Genomic DNA, 16494 nt, shown 5'->3' on the forward strand with positions numbered 1-16494 from the left:
TTAGTTTCCTTGTTTATTTCTTTGTAAACGGTCCTTCTGAATGAGTTAGGGATGTCAGAATGGGAAGCAGCTCTAAAGCGATGCGGGTAATAAAAACAGCCCCGCGCTCGTGATTCTGGTGTGTGGACCTCATTTGATGTGGACCAGAACAACACACTGAAATGTAATCCATGAATCGCTGAATCCAAGAGGGTGAAAAGTTAGAAACTACCACAGTGAGGGAGAGCCCAACACTGCGATAGTTTTGGGAACCGACCACGCACGGGGTCCCCAAGGAGGATTCACCAAGCTCATCTTGCAAAATAACAATCAAGATTCTTTTTAAACACCAGAATTTCTCAACTTTCATTAAATGAGGGTACAGGCCACCCATTCAGTCAAAGTTAGTCACAGCTACAAAGAGAAAGAGCCTCGGCCGCTGGGAAATCGTCCTGGTGTCACTTCTGGGCTCAGGCTCCCCCTGCATGTGCCCCTGTCAGCTGTGTACCCCCCAGGATAGGAAGGACAGCAGTGACTGAGGGGACGGTTTCATTGTCAGGCCTGGAACGCATGCTGAAATCCTACTCCAGGGACGCCGCCTTCTCAGACCCAGAGAGCCAAAAAATCACAGCAGCCTTGATGGATGAGGTAAATATTTGCAGCATCCACGTTCCTAGATTTAATGATGAAAGAGTTATTTTTAGAATGCTGTTTTCTGGGTCCGGTTGACCTCTGCTTGCCTTTCTTTTCTCATGACATAGAACAATCTAGTCAGGGAGCCTCCCTAACAAGCCGTTTAAGGGATCTGGAAAAATTCAACTACTTAGACATGTTTGCTTTAGTGTCCTTCCAGGAAACCAATTGTGCCTAAAATAGAATTCCCCAAAATAGAATAATTCCATCAGGGTCTGGAAACCAGGTGTACATTAACCCCGTTAAGAGACGGGATTAAAAACACAGGGTCTGCATTCAAAAAGGCCTGTATTTGGATCTCGCTCTGCCCTTTCCAGGGACTTGGGACAACTTTACTTTTCTCGGTACCGACCTCAAAGGGTTATTGTGAAGATAAAGTGTGAGCTAGAAAGTGCCAGCACCGTGCACAGAGGAGAGCTGAAATCCTGGTAACTACAAAGAGTTCATTTCCTACTTACCGGTCAGCTAACATCAGGAGCTTCTGAAAATAACCGAAGAACGGAAAGCTTGGCCACAGAGAAGGAAGAGGGGAGTCTGGAGTGTGCAACAAAAACTTCTGAGGAAAAGGGAAAAAAAGTTTAGAGACTGAGGTGGTTTTGAGGGAAGGGGAGGTACTGTCAGGAGAGGGCAGGGAGAGGCATCTCTGGGCTTTTTTGCTGAGGGCCTGCCCCACAGCAGCTCCCGGGTGTTTGTGGGGGGTCATGGGCAATGCCCATGGGCCGCTTCAGAGGTACCCACAGTGAAAGGGAGGCCAGCAATGGCCTGTGGATTTTATGTAGGAGTGAAAATGAACAGATACTATGAGCTATGTGTGCTAGATACAGGTTTTCTGCTGAGACGAGAGAAAGTTGACTGGGATTCGTCTGAGAAAAACTCAGAAAGAGATAGAAAATCTTTAGCCATGTTTTGAAGGAAACAGGCAGCTGGCACGTTGTACGTAGTCTGACTGACTCTTGTGAAAGCCAGGTACCTCATCCCTCTGTTCAAACAGGCAGTTTCGGTCGTTCTCTGGGGAAAGGAGACAGATACAGCCAGGTACAGTTGAATCTGTTTTTTAGCAGAGGCTTCCTTTAGTGGGGGAGCTGTTGTACAGGCCTCACGCTCTCAGAGAAGAGAAAAGCCCTGAATTCTGTTCACTTGGGAGCAGAGGTCTAACACACTTGCTGGGACACTTGGCTGCAGTCCATAGGACATTTTCTGTGACAGTACGAAATGTTTGGTTTACGAATTCTATGCAAAGGCTGTTTACCAAAATAGAGTCCTATGGAGCATTTTGTGATGGTCTGAAGTTGTAAGTTTATTTCTTTGGTGGTTCTTGCATAGAATTTTGTTGTCATCATTACCAGCCTAGGACATGCCCTGAGATATCTGGGTACACGTTGGCCTGATTCACACAGCGGAGGGTGCAAGGTTGGAGAGGGTCCGCCTCCTGAATTCACGGTGTTTATGACGGAGCCAGTACAAACCTTCAAGTATTTGGATGCCAAATACCTTTGTAACTTGGTTACACACCGCTGCATTGGGTGGAGGGAGACTGGGGATATTGGTAGACTTTGTGTTCCCCAGGCAAGGTTTCTTACAGGAGGAAGCTATTTCATTTAAATTCTTCCCAATTCATTATCTCTTGGTCCTTCAAGTGCCATATTTGAAGCAAGAATGTTGGCAAGGCATGTTCTATGAAAAATTTTTGCAGAAATTGAATGTAGAGTAGACATTGCCTTCAGAGGTGGGAAGGAGCACTGCAGAGAGGTGGAAGGAGACTTGCCCTGTGATGTTCTCAGATGCAGACTAGGTCTAATGGTAGATGGTATGTGATGGGTTTCAATTTCACCTTAGGTTAGCCTCCCCGACAATGCAGTGGGTCATTCCCCACTGGTCAGAAGTGTTCAGTCCATGGTTGTGGTCCCCTGGTAAGGAATGCAGGGTTAGGAATCCCCATGCTGGAGGTGTGGAAAAGGGAGGAAATGATGGTGAGGAAGAGATGGGATACGCGGGCTCCTTCCATTGTTTAGTTTCCAGTTATCCTGACTGAACACAGCTTGACCGAGAAGCTATTATGAAGTTTCTAGTTCAAGGTCAAATGGAGAACTAGGCGTATATCTTTAGCTTCACTTATTTGTATACCCAAATAGTCCAAATATTGTTTCCAGTTTCCAGAAATGTTACCGTAAACTTTTTGGGTAATATAAGACCTCACCTCTGTAGGAAAAACAGTAACAGCAGCAGCAACAACAAAACCCACTTCACACCATTTTAGTTGGATCCGATCTGATGCAAGTTCAGTTCTGCTCACAGTACCAAGCACTACGTTCAACGGCTTTTCTTCAAAGACCTCCAAAGCTCTGCCTTCTGCAGTCAACACTTATTCCCTTTCTCACTCCTCAACAGTAAATTGAGTAAAGCTGTCTGTTGGCACAGAACCCTCATGTGTCTAGCTTTCCAGTTTATCCTGTTCATAAGAGTCCGGAATAAGGTGCACTCAGCAACCACGGGTTTCCTTTGAAGTGCTTAAAGGTCCACTTTTTGCTCTCTTTAGCATTTTCTGGGCCTATCTGCATGGACTTCTCTAGACCTCTCTGTCGTCTTGGGAGTTTTCCTGACATCCCTCTACCCACGCAGCTCTGCCTCATTTTCTAGAAATTTACTCACATGTCCAAATGATGTGTCCACAGACCAATTTGAAACTAGACCTTTTGCAAGCAAATGCCTACAAACTGTCATCGGTGTTAGCAGAACTTGAGCAAAGACCTCAACCCAGCCATCCCTGTAGTAACGCCATCTTCAGGTGGAAAGAAAAGGTAAAAACTTAAGAGATGGATTGTAATTTCCTGACGGGGCTTGCTGTAAGGAGTGGCTTCAAGTAGTACTAGGGAGGAAGAGGCTATTATGAATTCTATATGGCATAGATCTCAAATCCCAATTGTGGAATTTTAAGATAAATTTATTTTTATTCCTTTTAGTGCAGTAACAAGAGCTCCTCACAAATGAGTACTTCCTTTGCAGACTAAATATGAGGAGCTAATAACATTTTGGATTCCTTCTTCTTCCTCCTCATATCTTAACTTTATTCTCTGAACAGGCTTTAAGAGTAAAATTTCATATGGACCTAAATTCTGAGGTAGAGGAATGATGGTGAGCGCGTGAAGGCACAGGAGTCGCTCCTCCTTGAAGCTGTTTTCCATTTACTGTCAGAAGGGGGAGCTGTAACTATCTTGTGATAAAGGGCTTGTCTTTCTCTGAGACTCAGGACTCCAAATTGGTCTCAATCACTTCGAGTCCTGGCAATTTCACTTGCGTTAAAGCCGATTAAAGTTGAATGTAAAGTTGAAGTAAAGCTCTGAATGTTATTATTTAACCTGGAGCTGCAGGTCAGAATTGGAAACACGGGCTATAAAACGCTGAAATGGTCTAATTCTGAAAATACTATGGCTTCAGAAACAATTAAGGTTTATAGAAGAGTTTAGAAAAGTATTGAATAACTTATTTATACTCTCCTTCCCAAAATTCAAAGACAAATTCCCGAGGTAAAAAACTGTGGAGGAGTTAAACTTGTCAAAAATATTTTAGATGAATGTGTTGTTAAAATGACTTTTTTTTTTTTTTTTTTTTTACTATCTAAACAGCAACAGACACATAGTTATGTAAAAATATCTCGGCCTTTTCTTATGAAGAGATTAGAGAATGTTGTGAGCAGGACATGTCCTGGTGGGCAGAGAATCCCAATTTCCTCATCTACAGGTAATCCCATGCCCACAATAATTTGGGCCTAGGTTCTGTTGGTAAAGCACATTGTGACATTTACATTTTATTTTCAGGGTCACATGGGCATATATCAGCACACACAAAAAATGCATTTCAGTTAGGACGGATTGATTTGTTAGCATTTGTAGCTCTCTGTGCAGATGTAATCCAAAAATGTGGGAAGGAGTCAAAAAGCGGAGGGTTGGGGGAAAAAATGTATGCCATAAGAAAGGTCCCTTAGATGACTGGCATCCGTGTTATTCAGTTTGCAATTTGCTGTCCATACATTCACCCTGAACCAGTGTGAGAAACTCTGTCTCCACAGTCTCCTCCAAAGGTCCATAAAAATCCTGTCCTTTTTGTGAGAAACATGGTGATCCCAAGACCTACCTCCTCCCTTTATTCAGCTCCTGACCTTAGCTATTTGCCAGCCGGCACCCCCCACCTTTCACCTTTCAACACTCACACGTACAAACTCGAACACATTCTCTCTCTCTCTCTCTCTCTCTCTCACACACACACACACACACATTCACACACACCCACACACGTCATTGTCCCCTCGTTTAACTATAGTTTCCAAACTCAATTCTCCAGTTTCTTGATGAGAAGTTGGCAAAAAAATTCCAGGAAAACCCAGGATGTAATGGTTCACATGGTATAATAAAGACTTCTCATCACTTTAATTTAATACATAATACCAACATTACTTAATTATAAATAATTATTGATTTTATTAATAATATTAATTAGTAATTTTATTATGATATAGTAATATTTAATACATACTACCATATGTATTAGCTAACTGATGTTGGTAAAGAAGTTTATGTGGGGAAAACAATTTTAAATTATCATCTTTATTATTTTTTTCTCCAGACTTATTATGTTCTAAATTATCATACAGCTTTTGATTATATCATATACCTAGTCCGTACACATAGTAGTGTGTCATAAATGGTTACTCTACCAAGGAGTGAATACTATGTGAAATTATAAACTTTCCTCTTGAGAAAATGTCAGCAGATTTCGGCTCTGCACCACACCATTCAACCACTCAAGAGCTTCCCATTCTGTTCCCATCTTGCCTACCGACACAGCATTAGTAATTATAACTGAATCCAACTTTCAGCCTCTGGTGTGGCCCAGCTCGGCAGCGGTCTTTGCAAGGCTTTATATTCTTTTCAAGCCAGACAAGATGATGAATTAAATTTGGAAAAAGGTAAGAATCATTTTCAAATAGTTTGATTGCCTTCCCATGGTGAGATCTTTTACTTGAATAAAACTCCTGTATTGTTTCAACAGCCTTACAAGTTACTACAACATCAAATCAACTCAGGATTATAATCACCCTTTTTGAAAAATAAAGATAAGGCACACCAGAAATAAAAGTCACATAATGAAAATAGCTAATATGTAGTCTGCGTTTACTCAGTGCTAGACATCGCTGTAAGCACATTGTCCATTTAATGTTCATAATAGCCCTTTGAGGTAGGTATTATTTTTTATTCCCATTTTCTTTTAAGAGACGGAGGCATGGAAAGGTTAAGTACTTTGGCTGAAGTTACAGGAAGTGATAGCACTGGCTTTGAACTCAGAAACCCAGAGTCACGCTTCTTATTACAGCCCTAACGGAGTAGAGTGTCAGTAATGGAAAGTTATTGCAAAGGTAGCCCCACCTTTTTCTTTTCAGAAAGGTAAACACACAGGAATGTGAAATGATTTCCTCTCATGGCTTAGGGTAAGTGTGAGTTCTAGAAGCCGGGTCAGAGAACTTCTAGATTAATGTTTCTCCCACTTACCTCTCAGAAAAGTGGTTTATGGCCAATCTAGGAAATGACCCCCTTCTCTGTGTCACAGATTTTTGTTGAACATGGAAAGGTGTGCTGTCATGGGTTACCCTCAACATTAAATAAGAAAAAGTCACTAGCCTCAACTTTCTTTTCTTTTTTTAAAATATTATTTATTTATTTATTTATTTGACAGAGAGATGACAAGTAGGCAGAGAGGCAGGCAGAGAGAGGGGGGAAGCAGTCTCCCTGCTGAGCAGAGAGCCTGATGTGGGGTTTGATCCCAGGACCCCAAGATCACGACCTGAGCAGAAGGCAGAGGCTTTAACCCACTGAGCCACCCAGATGCCCCTACCCTCCACTTTCTTTGTGTGTCCAATTAGCAACCATATTTGGATGTTAAAGCTAAGGCAGAGATCTGGAAATGAAAAGGTGAGTGAGAAAGAGTTGTGTTGTAGTAGAGAGTTTATTACCTACAAGCAGGAAATGGCGCCCCAAACCAACAGGAAGTCATGATGGATTTTGCAGTCACACAACAGGAACACCATGTACTTGCTATTGGTTAATGGGTGCTTCCTTTTCAGACTGCCAGCCAGATTTCTTCCAGGAACTACTTTTCCTTCTAGGTCAGAAATTAAAAAAAGATAAGAAAAAGGGAAATAAAGAGTAGGCCCTCTCCTCCCTTTATCTTAAATCAACACTGCCTTTATTTAAAAGTTGAAAGTGTTCTGGAAGTCACTTTGTTCCTCATCATGTCATCCTAGGGTTACCTACAGCAGTAGGAAATGCTGTATTCCCACTTCCTGTGTGAATAAAAAACACATTTCCCAGATGCCATCTAGACTCCAGGGCCTGGGTTTGAGATCCATAGTCACACAATAAATTGATTCTCTTCTTTGCCTTCAGTTCTGATGGCAGCAAAGTCTACTTACACTTTATATCATAAGTGGATTCCTTAAGTAAACAAAACCATTGGAGGCTTGGGGAAACCGGCAACAAAATTTTAAATTATTTGTTTGAATCTCTGTTAGCAGACTGTGTCGATATGCTGACCTGAGATCTGCTGGCCTGACCGAACTCAGTAGAGGTAGAACTTAGGCTGAGAATGATCTCCTATAAGAAAAGTGATTTATGAGTGAGCTGGGAAGGAAGGGGGTGGACACTCCTTTGCCAAAGAAAGAAAATAACTGGGGAGGAGAATGAATGAAAGATAGACTGAAAAGTTACCTCAGAAGGATGCTCAAGGTAAAGGAGCTCTTAGATCCTGAAGGAAGATGATGTTTCAGCTTTGATGTATAGTCAGCAGCCAGAGTGGAAGGACTTTCTCCCAAGAGAGGGTCTTAGCCAGAGGATTTGAGGCACCAGGTTAAGCTTTAGGGTTCCTAAGATCAGAATAGTGTTTTTTTTTTAAAAGAAAGAGAATTAGAGAAGGGCCATGTGCTTCTTAGCAATTTATGTATTTGATTCATTGCTTTAAAATGTATTGTCTTCAAATTGATATTTTATTAAAGTAATCTACATTGCTGAATGAAGGGGTGTCATGTTTCTGTGCAAAGCTGTGAGTTGAACTTTGGACTATAAAGCTGGCTCATGTAGTGGAGAGAAGCTCTTGCGATCTAAAGAAAAGTCTGGTAGCTGAGACAAACCTTATAGTCACCATACCAGACTTTCTCAGTCACCAAAATGAGAAACCCTTAAAACACAGACATGGACAAAGAGTTTGATGACAGGCCATAGGCTATATCCAGAGTAAGCCATCCAGCACAAGAAGGATGTAGGACCCAACGTGATTCTATTCTTAATGAAACTATCTTATGGCATAATTTGGTTGTCCATTACCAAATTCTTTTTTAATATTCTCTGCATTATGCCTACTTCATACAGAGGTGTTCAATAAATTTTGCTTCATCTGAATCACGTACAGAGAATGATGCTCCCAAGTAACTTCTTGAAAGCAGAATCTCCTTCCAATTGTCTTACCCACTGGGTCTGGGCATATACTTAAATGGCAGAGCACCCTTTGTCTAACTAAATGTGCATTTTCACAGGCGACATTGTGACTATATACAGGAAACAAGAAGAAGGATGGTGGTTTGGTTCTCTGAATGGAAAAAAGGGCCATTTTCCTGCCGCTTACGTGGAGGAGCTCCCTTGAAACACTGGGAACCCCGCTACGCAGGCACAAGACAAGATTCTGAACACACTGCCTTCCTCTGTCAGCCGTCCAGGGCCGTGCAAATAAAGACAAATGTTGTCATCTTTACAAATGGAGAACGGAGTCTTACCTGTGTGTCACCACACGTTATACTCTTGCTTATTTGCTTGAAACAGAGTCAGAAGATGGAGAGCAGAGGGAGGCAGGAAGGAGCTTGGCAGCAACTAGAGTTTTCAAATCCCCAGAGACCCTAGAGATGCCCCAACACAGGGAGAGAGACGGAGCTCAGATGGTTCAGCCACTTGCCTGAACTCACGCAGTTTTCTGGTAGCACCACAGAGATTAGGACTCAGGTGTCCTTTTTGTCTGGGTTATGTGGCAACAGGCCAGAGTAAGCCTGTGGAGGGGTCAGGCAGGGGTTAGGGGGCAAGGAAGAGCAGATTAAGAAGGAGATGAAGAGCTCGGCAGAGCCTGGCAGGTCAGACCCCTGGGAGGGAGACCCAGGTTAGGAGAGGGTCGAATAAAGAGTTGGGAGCTGAGGCCAAGAGGGAGGGTGCTAGAGAAGAGAGGTCTGGCTCCTAAGCAGAGGAAGTCAGTGTAGACAGAATGGAGTTCCATCCTTAGCCAGCAAGCTTCTGAGGAAGTGGCTTCTTAGATACCCCCTGTGCACACCCAGAACTGCTCTTAGAAGCAAGGTCAGGTGTGAGTCAGAGATGGCTTGGGATCTGAGAGCAAGAGTAAAGTGGATAGGAAGCAGGAAGGAGACAGTGCCCGAAATCTCTTGCCTCCTTGTCCCTTTGGAAACTTCATATACCAATTTAGAGATAAGAAATTTGCACTTCCCAAGTAGGTCATTATGAAAGGAACACCCTAAGCAGCTCCTTAATGAAAGGAACCTTAAAAGCTAATGAGATAGAAAGTTCTAGAAACCAACATTTACTGTTAAAATGGAATATTTGCTGCTGCTTCCCCAGATGCCCTTTAATGGGAAAAAATTGGGGCTGAGAGAGGGTAGGACACCAGTTTTTCCCAAGGGGAACATTTTATTTTATTTTATTAAAGATTTTATTTATTTATTACAGACAGAGATCACAAGTGGGCAGAGAGGCAGGCAGAGAGAGAGCCCAATGCGGGGGCTCGATCCCAGGACCCTGAGATCATGACTGGAGCTGAAGGCAGAGGCTTTAACCCACTGAGCCACCCAGGCACCCAGGGGAACATTTTAGAACGAAGAAAAGTGGTATAGCAGCATCTTTTAGAAAAATGACCTAAATCAGCCTGGAGATCACACTCTCCTGAATGGAGGGTTGTAGTGTTGATAGAAGCATCCAGACATGTTTACTCTTGTTCCAAATAGCATGACATTAGAGTAATTAAAATCCATTTCATTACTCTAGTGCCACCTACCTCTTCTTTTTAAATTTATTAAATTTCACACTTTCAAAAAGGAATTTTCCAAACCAAGGTACGTATATTTTTCATACTCTGCACCATTTCACTCCTACAGCAGGATATAACGAACAGATAGAAATATTTATAGATGTAGATACCAGACCTGAAGGAGCTCCAGTAAAATTTGTTATGTGAGACATAACTTATAACCTAGAAGAACAGATCAGAAGTTTTAATGTCATCCTTAATGGTGTACTAATGAAGGCTTTCTACATGTAGAAAGTTGGCTGAATAATAGGCCATTAGACCATGAACAGAAAATTGGAATTTATATTTCTTCTTCATTTTCCTTCTTTCCATTAAGCCCTGATGTATAAAATATTGCGTAGCAATTGACTGCAGTCTACAACGGATCATTTGTGTAGAAAAAGTGATGATAATGGTGGCTGGGCCTGGGAACTCACTGGAAATAATTTTCAAAGAAAGATGCTCCTCTACTTTTGTAAATCTGTTTAACTTTGTGAAAACATAAATGATTTTCCTGTTTCGTAACATTGCTGCAAATTCCTTTTGCGTCTGTGACATATAAATTTTAACATTCAAGAAAATACTATCATCAAACTATACATATAAATATAGTTGGGTAGCACAGATATGTGAATATCTTTTTATTAGGGCAAGAATTTTCTGATTGGACATGTGGGAATGGCATCCCTTACATTTAGATGAAAATTAAATGTATATTGCAAAGATTATTGATGTATATAAGTCTTCCATACAGAATAAAATAATTTTTAATATTAATACTTTTAAACTCTTAATTAGGCTTTCATAATGACATTCCACTGTGCAGTTTCATATGTCAGGAAGTTTTTAACAACATCAACAGCCTGAAATATAAGCAGTCTCTACTGCTTTGATTCTAATGCACTTTTTTTGTTCTAATTCAGGCTGATTACCCACCAGAGCCAGATTTTCACTGAAGACATCAGAAGACCTTATTCTACTTTATCTTCTCTCTAATAGAATACAAGCTTACATATCTATCATACTATCAACCAGAAAGATCTATTCATTTCATTCTTTTTGCATTTTCAATTACCCATAATAATTAACATTTATAATGACAAAAAGCACTTTAATCACTTAAAGTGTCTTCTGATCTATCAAAAAGTAATATAATACCCAGTTTGGGGTAAAGTCAATTTTATTGCATAGTATTATAAGGCTTTAACTGATGAGTAATTTGAGTATAGTGTAACTTTGTTCTTCCCTCCAAAAAGCCCCCACCTCTCCCAAAGTCTTGATGGCCTTGGTAGGTAATCAGCCTGAATTAGAGCAAGAAAAGTGCATTAGAATCAAATACCATATCCTATTGTCCTTTGCAATGTTACACAGAAGAGTGGATAACCCAGGGAAGATAGGTTTCGAGGCGGGACAGAGGGCAAGATAGGTGGTACTGGGACTTGGACCAGGGTTGGGGACAGGGTGGAGAAGAGCAGAAACCTTTTGCAGAGGGAGTGCAGCTACAAGGATAGAGCTACATGGATAGTGTCAGGGATCCCGGGATGCTGTGATCCAGAGTGAGAGCCTCCCACTAGGCAGCACTGGGGGGTGAGAAATCAGCAAGTCAGAGAATCCAGGCTGTGCTTATGCAAATGCAAGCTCAGTTTGGGGAAACTAAGAGAGGACGTGTGGGTGCCTGCTGCTGGGAAAATCTGCCCAAGGGGGAGAGCCCAGTAACCACTCACCTGCAGGGTCATGGGAATAGGAGGAGAGCAGCTTTGGCCTCAGGTTGGAGTAAATAGACCTGCCCAGAATTAAACAGTGAAACACTCTCGGAGGAAGTGTGGGATAAGGAGAAGCTGACCTGGGAGAGGAAGCAAACTACACTGGCTACAGAAAGACCTTGGCTCCAGAGCTGAGGACTAATGCTGGAGATCTGGGGACGCAAAGGGAGTCACACCCAAGAGTGCCTCGAAGGGACTGGGGCCTGCCTTGCCAAGTATTTACCATTTGCCCTGGCAAATGTGTTGCTGATCTCAGTTTCAGCTAGCTTGTAACTTCAGTTTTTTGGTAGCTGGGGCAAATGCCCCAGTGCTTACCCCAGAGATTCCCCAAGGGTAGTAGTGCTAGAGCCAGCAACACTGATGTAATCTTGGATCGAGTTAGAAATGCACATTTTCAGCTCCCACTTCACACTGGTCAAAACTCCAGCTATCTGTGGTTTAGCAGGCGCTCCTGGTGATTCTAATGCAAGTTTAAGTTTGCGAACAACTGCTTACCTGAATGAATCCTGAGACTGGTGTCTAAACAACAGCAGAAACTCCAGAGAAGGAGCATGGTTGAAGGAGAAATATATGCAAGGAGTCAGCTCTAAAAAAGAAATACCCCCTCCTTTGATCCAGCAAGTTTTTTAAAGATGAGTGGTATTGGGGACTTTGTTGAAGAAGTCTTTCCCCAATATAAGGGCTGCTCTACCCAGGGGTCCCTTTTCCTCTTCTTTCTCATATTCACCCTTGGCGCAGAGAAGAAGGAACACTCTGGACTACATTATACTCTCTCAAAAAGAGACTCTTCTCTTTCTCAGCCACTCACTTGATAATCTCATTGGCAAGGAAAGCATGGGATGGGTCATCTCTTGATACTAGAGAACAAGAAGCAAACAGCTTTTCCCTCTCAGTCCATTCCTCTGTGCTCCCTACTCCACCAACCAGGTCTGGAAGTGGATAATCCTCCTTCTAACTTGTGATGGGAAGGTCAATGGTAGCCTCACATGACGCCATCGATGACTATGTCTTTCACCTCATTTCCTCTCATCATGCAGGCATTTTATCATCTCACATCATCACCAGAAGGTGTACAATACAGGAAGATATTTTCAAAGAGAAAGACCATAACTTTTATTCACATACCTTTTATTATGGTATGTTGTTAAAATTGTTTAATTTTATTATTAATTATTTTGTTAATCTCTTACTGTGCCTAATTTATAAATGAATCTTTCTCATAGATACGGTGTATAGCAGGGTCAGTACTAGCTACGGTTTCAGCATCCACTGGAGGTCTTATCCACCCCCATGGATAAGGGGGTGACTACTACATTCTGTCGGTCAAAATGATTAACATTGTTACAGACATTCATTAACAAATTTGGGAAGGGGGAATGCATTTCTTTTGGGTAGATACCTAGAAGTCGAATTGTTAACTGTGTATTTAATTTTTATCCTCCTGTGTTTTTAACTTTAAAAACAATCCTACAAGTTGTTTTCCAAGGTAGCGATGTTATTTTGCATTTCCACCAGGAATGTATGAGAATTCCAGATGCTGTATAGCCTTGTCTGTACTTGATATTATCAGTCTTTTACATTGTAGCCATTCTAGCAGGTGTATTTTAATTTCCCCACAGTTCTAATTCATATTTCCCTAGTGACTAATGATGCTGATCATCTTCCCACGTGCTTGTTGACGATAAATTCACCATTCTCATCCAACTCACTGGCAGATCTTCATGAATAAACATTTCCCAGGTTGTTGCTTGCGTTTGGAATGGTTGCTGCTTACCCATATATAAACTTGCCAGTTTACATATGGTTTCTGTGGGGCAGAATAGCCCGGGCTTCTCACATCACCCTTGTCAAGGGGAGGGTCTTTCAACTAGATTTGGAAGGGTAAATAGAACTTACTATACAGAGTGGTTGGAACATTAAAGATCTATCACTTAAATTCTAGGTCTTAAAGACAAGTCCTTTTCCTCAAAGAGCCCCCAGTCTCAATTTTGTAAGGGCAACAGACCAGTTAAAAAACACAATACACTGTGATAGATTCTATAATAGGGCTACATCAAAAGGAGTATGAGAACATTGAGGAGAAGCATTAATCAGGATGAGGAGGTTGGGGAAAGTCAGCCGAGGAGCATACAATCAAAGGAGGAAGGTGGAGTGAGCCACCGGAAGTTGAGAAAGAAGGCGCTGCACTTCACCACTGGAAAATACACGTGTACGATATTCATCATGCTCTAGGTCACAGAGCAAGCCTCTAGAATTGTATGGAAATTACTAAGAAAAGGATAATTTAAAAGCCATCTGCATTTAGGGAGCATGTACATATGTATGCCTGCATACACTCAAGCACATGGATGTGTGTGCACACACACGTACACATGAACATCTAACTAGGCCATGGTCAACGAAGAAATCTTAATGGAAGTTAGAAAATATTAGAAATAAAAAACAAGAAAGCTACTACATAGTAAAACCTGTAGTTCTAGGAAAGCAGCTTAAAAATGCTATAGGGAAAAGTAGAAAGGCTAAAATGAATGAACTAAACATCCTAATTATGGATTTATAAAAACAACAGCAGAATCAACCCAAAGAAAGAAAAGAAATAACAAGGGAAAAAAAAGAGCAAAAGTTCATGAAACATAAAGCAAAATAAAATACCGAACAAAGCTATGTGTTGGTCCCTTGAAAGGATTAATAAGTTGAACAAACCTCTCAATAAGTTGAGCAAGAGTAAGAGAAAAATGCACAAATAAATGTTTTTTATAAGGAAAAAGTGGACATACTACAACCACAGCAGATATCTAAAAGCTAAAATTATATATTATTAACAACTTTAAACCAATTAATTTGCAAACAAAGCCAGCCCAAAAGACAAATTTCTCAAAAAACATGCATTATCAAAACTCATTCAAAAAATAGAATAATTCAATAATTTAATTACCATTAAAGAAATTCAATGAGTAGTTTAAAAACTTCCTACAAAGAAAACACAAGCCCAGAGAGTTTTATAGGTGAGTTCAAAAATAGTTAATCCCATTGAGACTTTTTCAGGAAATAGAAAAAAAGGAACACACCCAAACTATTTCAAGGGTCTAGGACCTAGGATAAGCTTGAGGCCAAAACCAAGGTTAATATACAAAGAAAAATTATAAGCCAATCTCATTTATGGCTGTAGATATAAAAATTTAAAATAGAATATTCACCAAATCCAACACTATTTAAAAAAAAATTACATATCGTGGCTAAGTTGGATTTATTCCAGGAAGGCACTGTTGATTCAACATTTTTTCAACAATCTATTGATATAAATTAGCATGTTGACAGATTAAAGATGAAAATCTATATAGATGCAGAAAAAACATGATAATATTAACAAACATTCATGTAATTACTTTTGATTAACTGAGAATAGAAGCAAACCTCCTTGGCCTGATCAACAGAAAAGAAACTGGCAAGACTTTAGACGGCATGCTTAAGATCATGTACCATGATGAGACCACATCTTAATTCTCAGATTTTTCCACAATACCATTCTGATGCTTGAAAACAAAACTTTTCACAAAGCAATTTAGAGTATTCAAGATTTAGCATTATAGAGATCACATTCATTTGAATCTCAAATATTTCCTCTTTCCAATTAAAGATCTTTTCCTCAGCTGCTTCCAGCTAGCTGCTGAGAGAAAGGGATAACATGTCTAAACTCTAAACATTGTTCATGTCGTACCACATCATACATTTTTGTACTTCTCACCAGGATATATTTATGATACCAAGAAAGGAACTGATTTTAAATAGCTTATATTTCCTCTAGTTTACTTAAAAAGTGGACTCTATTTCTACTTAGATCAAACCCTTATCTTTATTCAGAAAGAATCTTATTCTTTATTAGCTTGTCATTAAGTCAAGAATTGACTGCAGTGGGGTGCCTGAGTGGTTTGGTCAGTTAAGTGACTGACTTTTGATTTTGGCTCAGGTCATGATCCCAGGGTCCTGGGATACAGCCCTACATCAGGCTCCCTGCTCAGCAAGGACCCTGCTTCTCCCTCTCCTGCTCCCCCTGTTTGTGCTCTGTCTCTGTCAAATAAATAAATAAAATCTTTAAAAAATAAAAAAAATATTAAAGGGGACTCTGAGTACAAAGAAGAGACCAAAAATGATGAAGACAAGAAGAAGGACATGAAAAACATGTGCATGAGTAGCTCACAACCTGAGCCGAAGGCAGGGACTTAACCAACTGAGCCATCCAGGTGCTCCATCTCTCTCTCCTTCCCTCTGCCACTCTCCACACTTGCCCGCTCACTCTCTCTCTCTCTCTCTCTCTCTCTCTCAAATAAGTAAATAAATCTCAAATTGAAAAAAAAAAAAAAACCAATTCCCCGTAGGGCGATCTTTACCATCTAAAAATGGCTGAACATTGTGGCAACACATGCAGGTATTGTTGAACACAACACAGAACTAAATGTCTTTGTACAGAAATTTTCTGAGTTGGAAGAGAAGCAACACTTTGTAATCTTTCTTAGCTGGGAAATTGAAAATTTTAATCCATTAGAACATTTTAACATATTTTGTGCCAATTCTTTTTTTTCCTTAACTTAAACAATTTAGTGATTGAGTTTAATTTTTAAAGATCTTATTGTTCATGTGATTACAAAGTGTGCACTAGGTTAGTCTACTGCTTTTGACTTCCATTTTAATCAATGTAGCTACTCATGCATATATTTTTCATTAAGGAAAATCTCTTCTCTTTTTACCTCATGTTATTATTTCCATATCAGGAAGATTTTAAATGGTTAAAATTATTTAAGTTTTGAAATATACCTTCCTAAATGTAATGTATAAAAAACAGCAAACTTAATGAAATAGCTTGCCTTTCATGTGCATTTTTATTCAAAGTGAAATTTCCATAATGTATGAACTTTATAATTTAAGCTAATGTGTTAACGTCAGTTCCAGAATATTC

At 40.4% G+C, this 16494-nt stretch overlaps 1 protein-coding gene across 1 annotated transcript in view; it reads left to right on the top strand.

Annotated features, from left to right (window-relative positions):
- The window catches only part of NOSTRIN (nitric oxide synthase trafficking), a 59969-nt gene extending 49450 nt beyond the window's left edge, over window positions 1–10519 (top strand). Inside the window, exons 12-16 of the mRNA XM_059394119.1 lie at window positions 539–627; window positions 3345–3470; window positions 4296–4410; window positions 5546–5635; window positions 8252–10519. Coding sequence (XP_059250102.1) covers window positions 539–627; window positions 3345–3470; window positions 4296–4410; window positions 5546–5635; window positions 8252–8358 — 527 coding nt within the window. The 3' untranslated portion in view covers window positions 8359–10519. The remainder of the gene's footprint in view (window positions 1–538; window positions 628–3344; window positions 3471–4295; window positions 4411–5545; window positions 5636–8251) is intronic.
- The last annotated feature ends 5975 nt before the right edge of the window (window positions 10520–16494 follow it).

The sequence above is a fragment of the Mustela nigripes genome, chromosome 3 (assembly GCF_022355385.1).
Source record: "Mustela nigripes isolate SB6536 chromosome 3, MUSNIG.SB6536, whole genome shotgun sequence".
NCBI lineage: Eukaryota > Metazoa > Chordata > Mammalia > Carnivora > Mustelidae > Mustela > Mustela nigripes.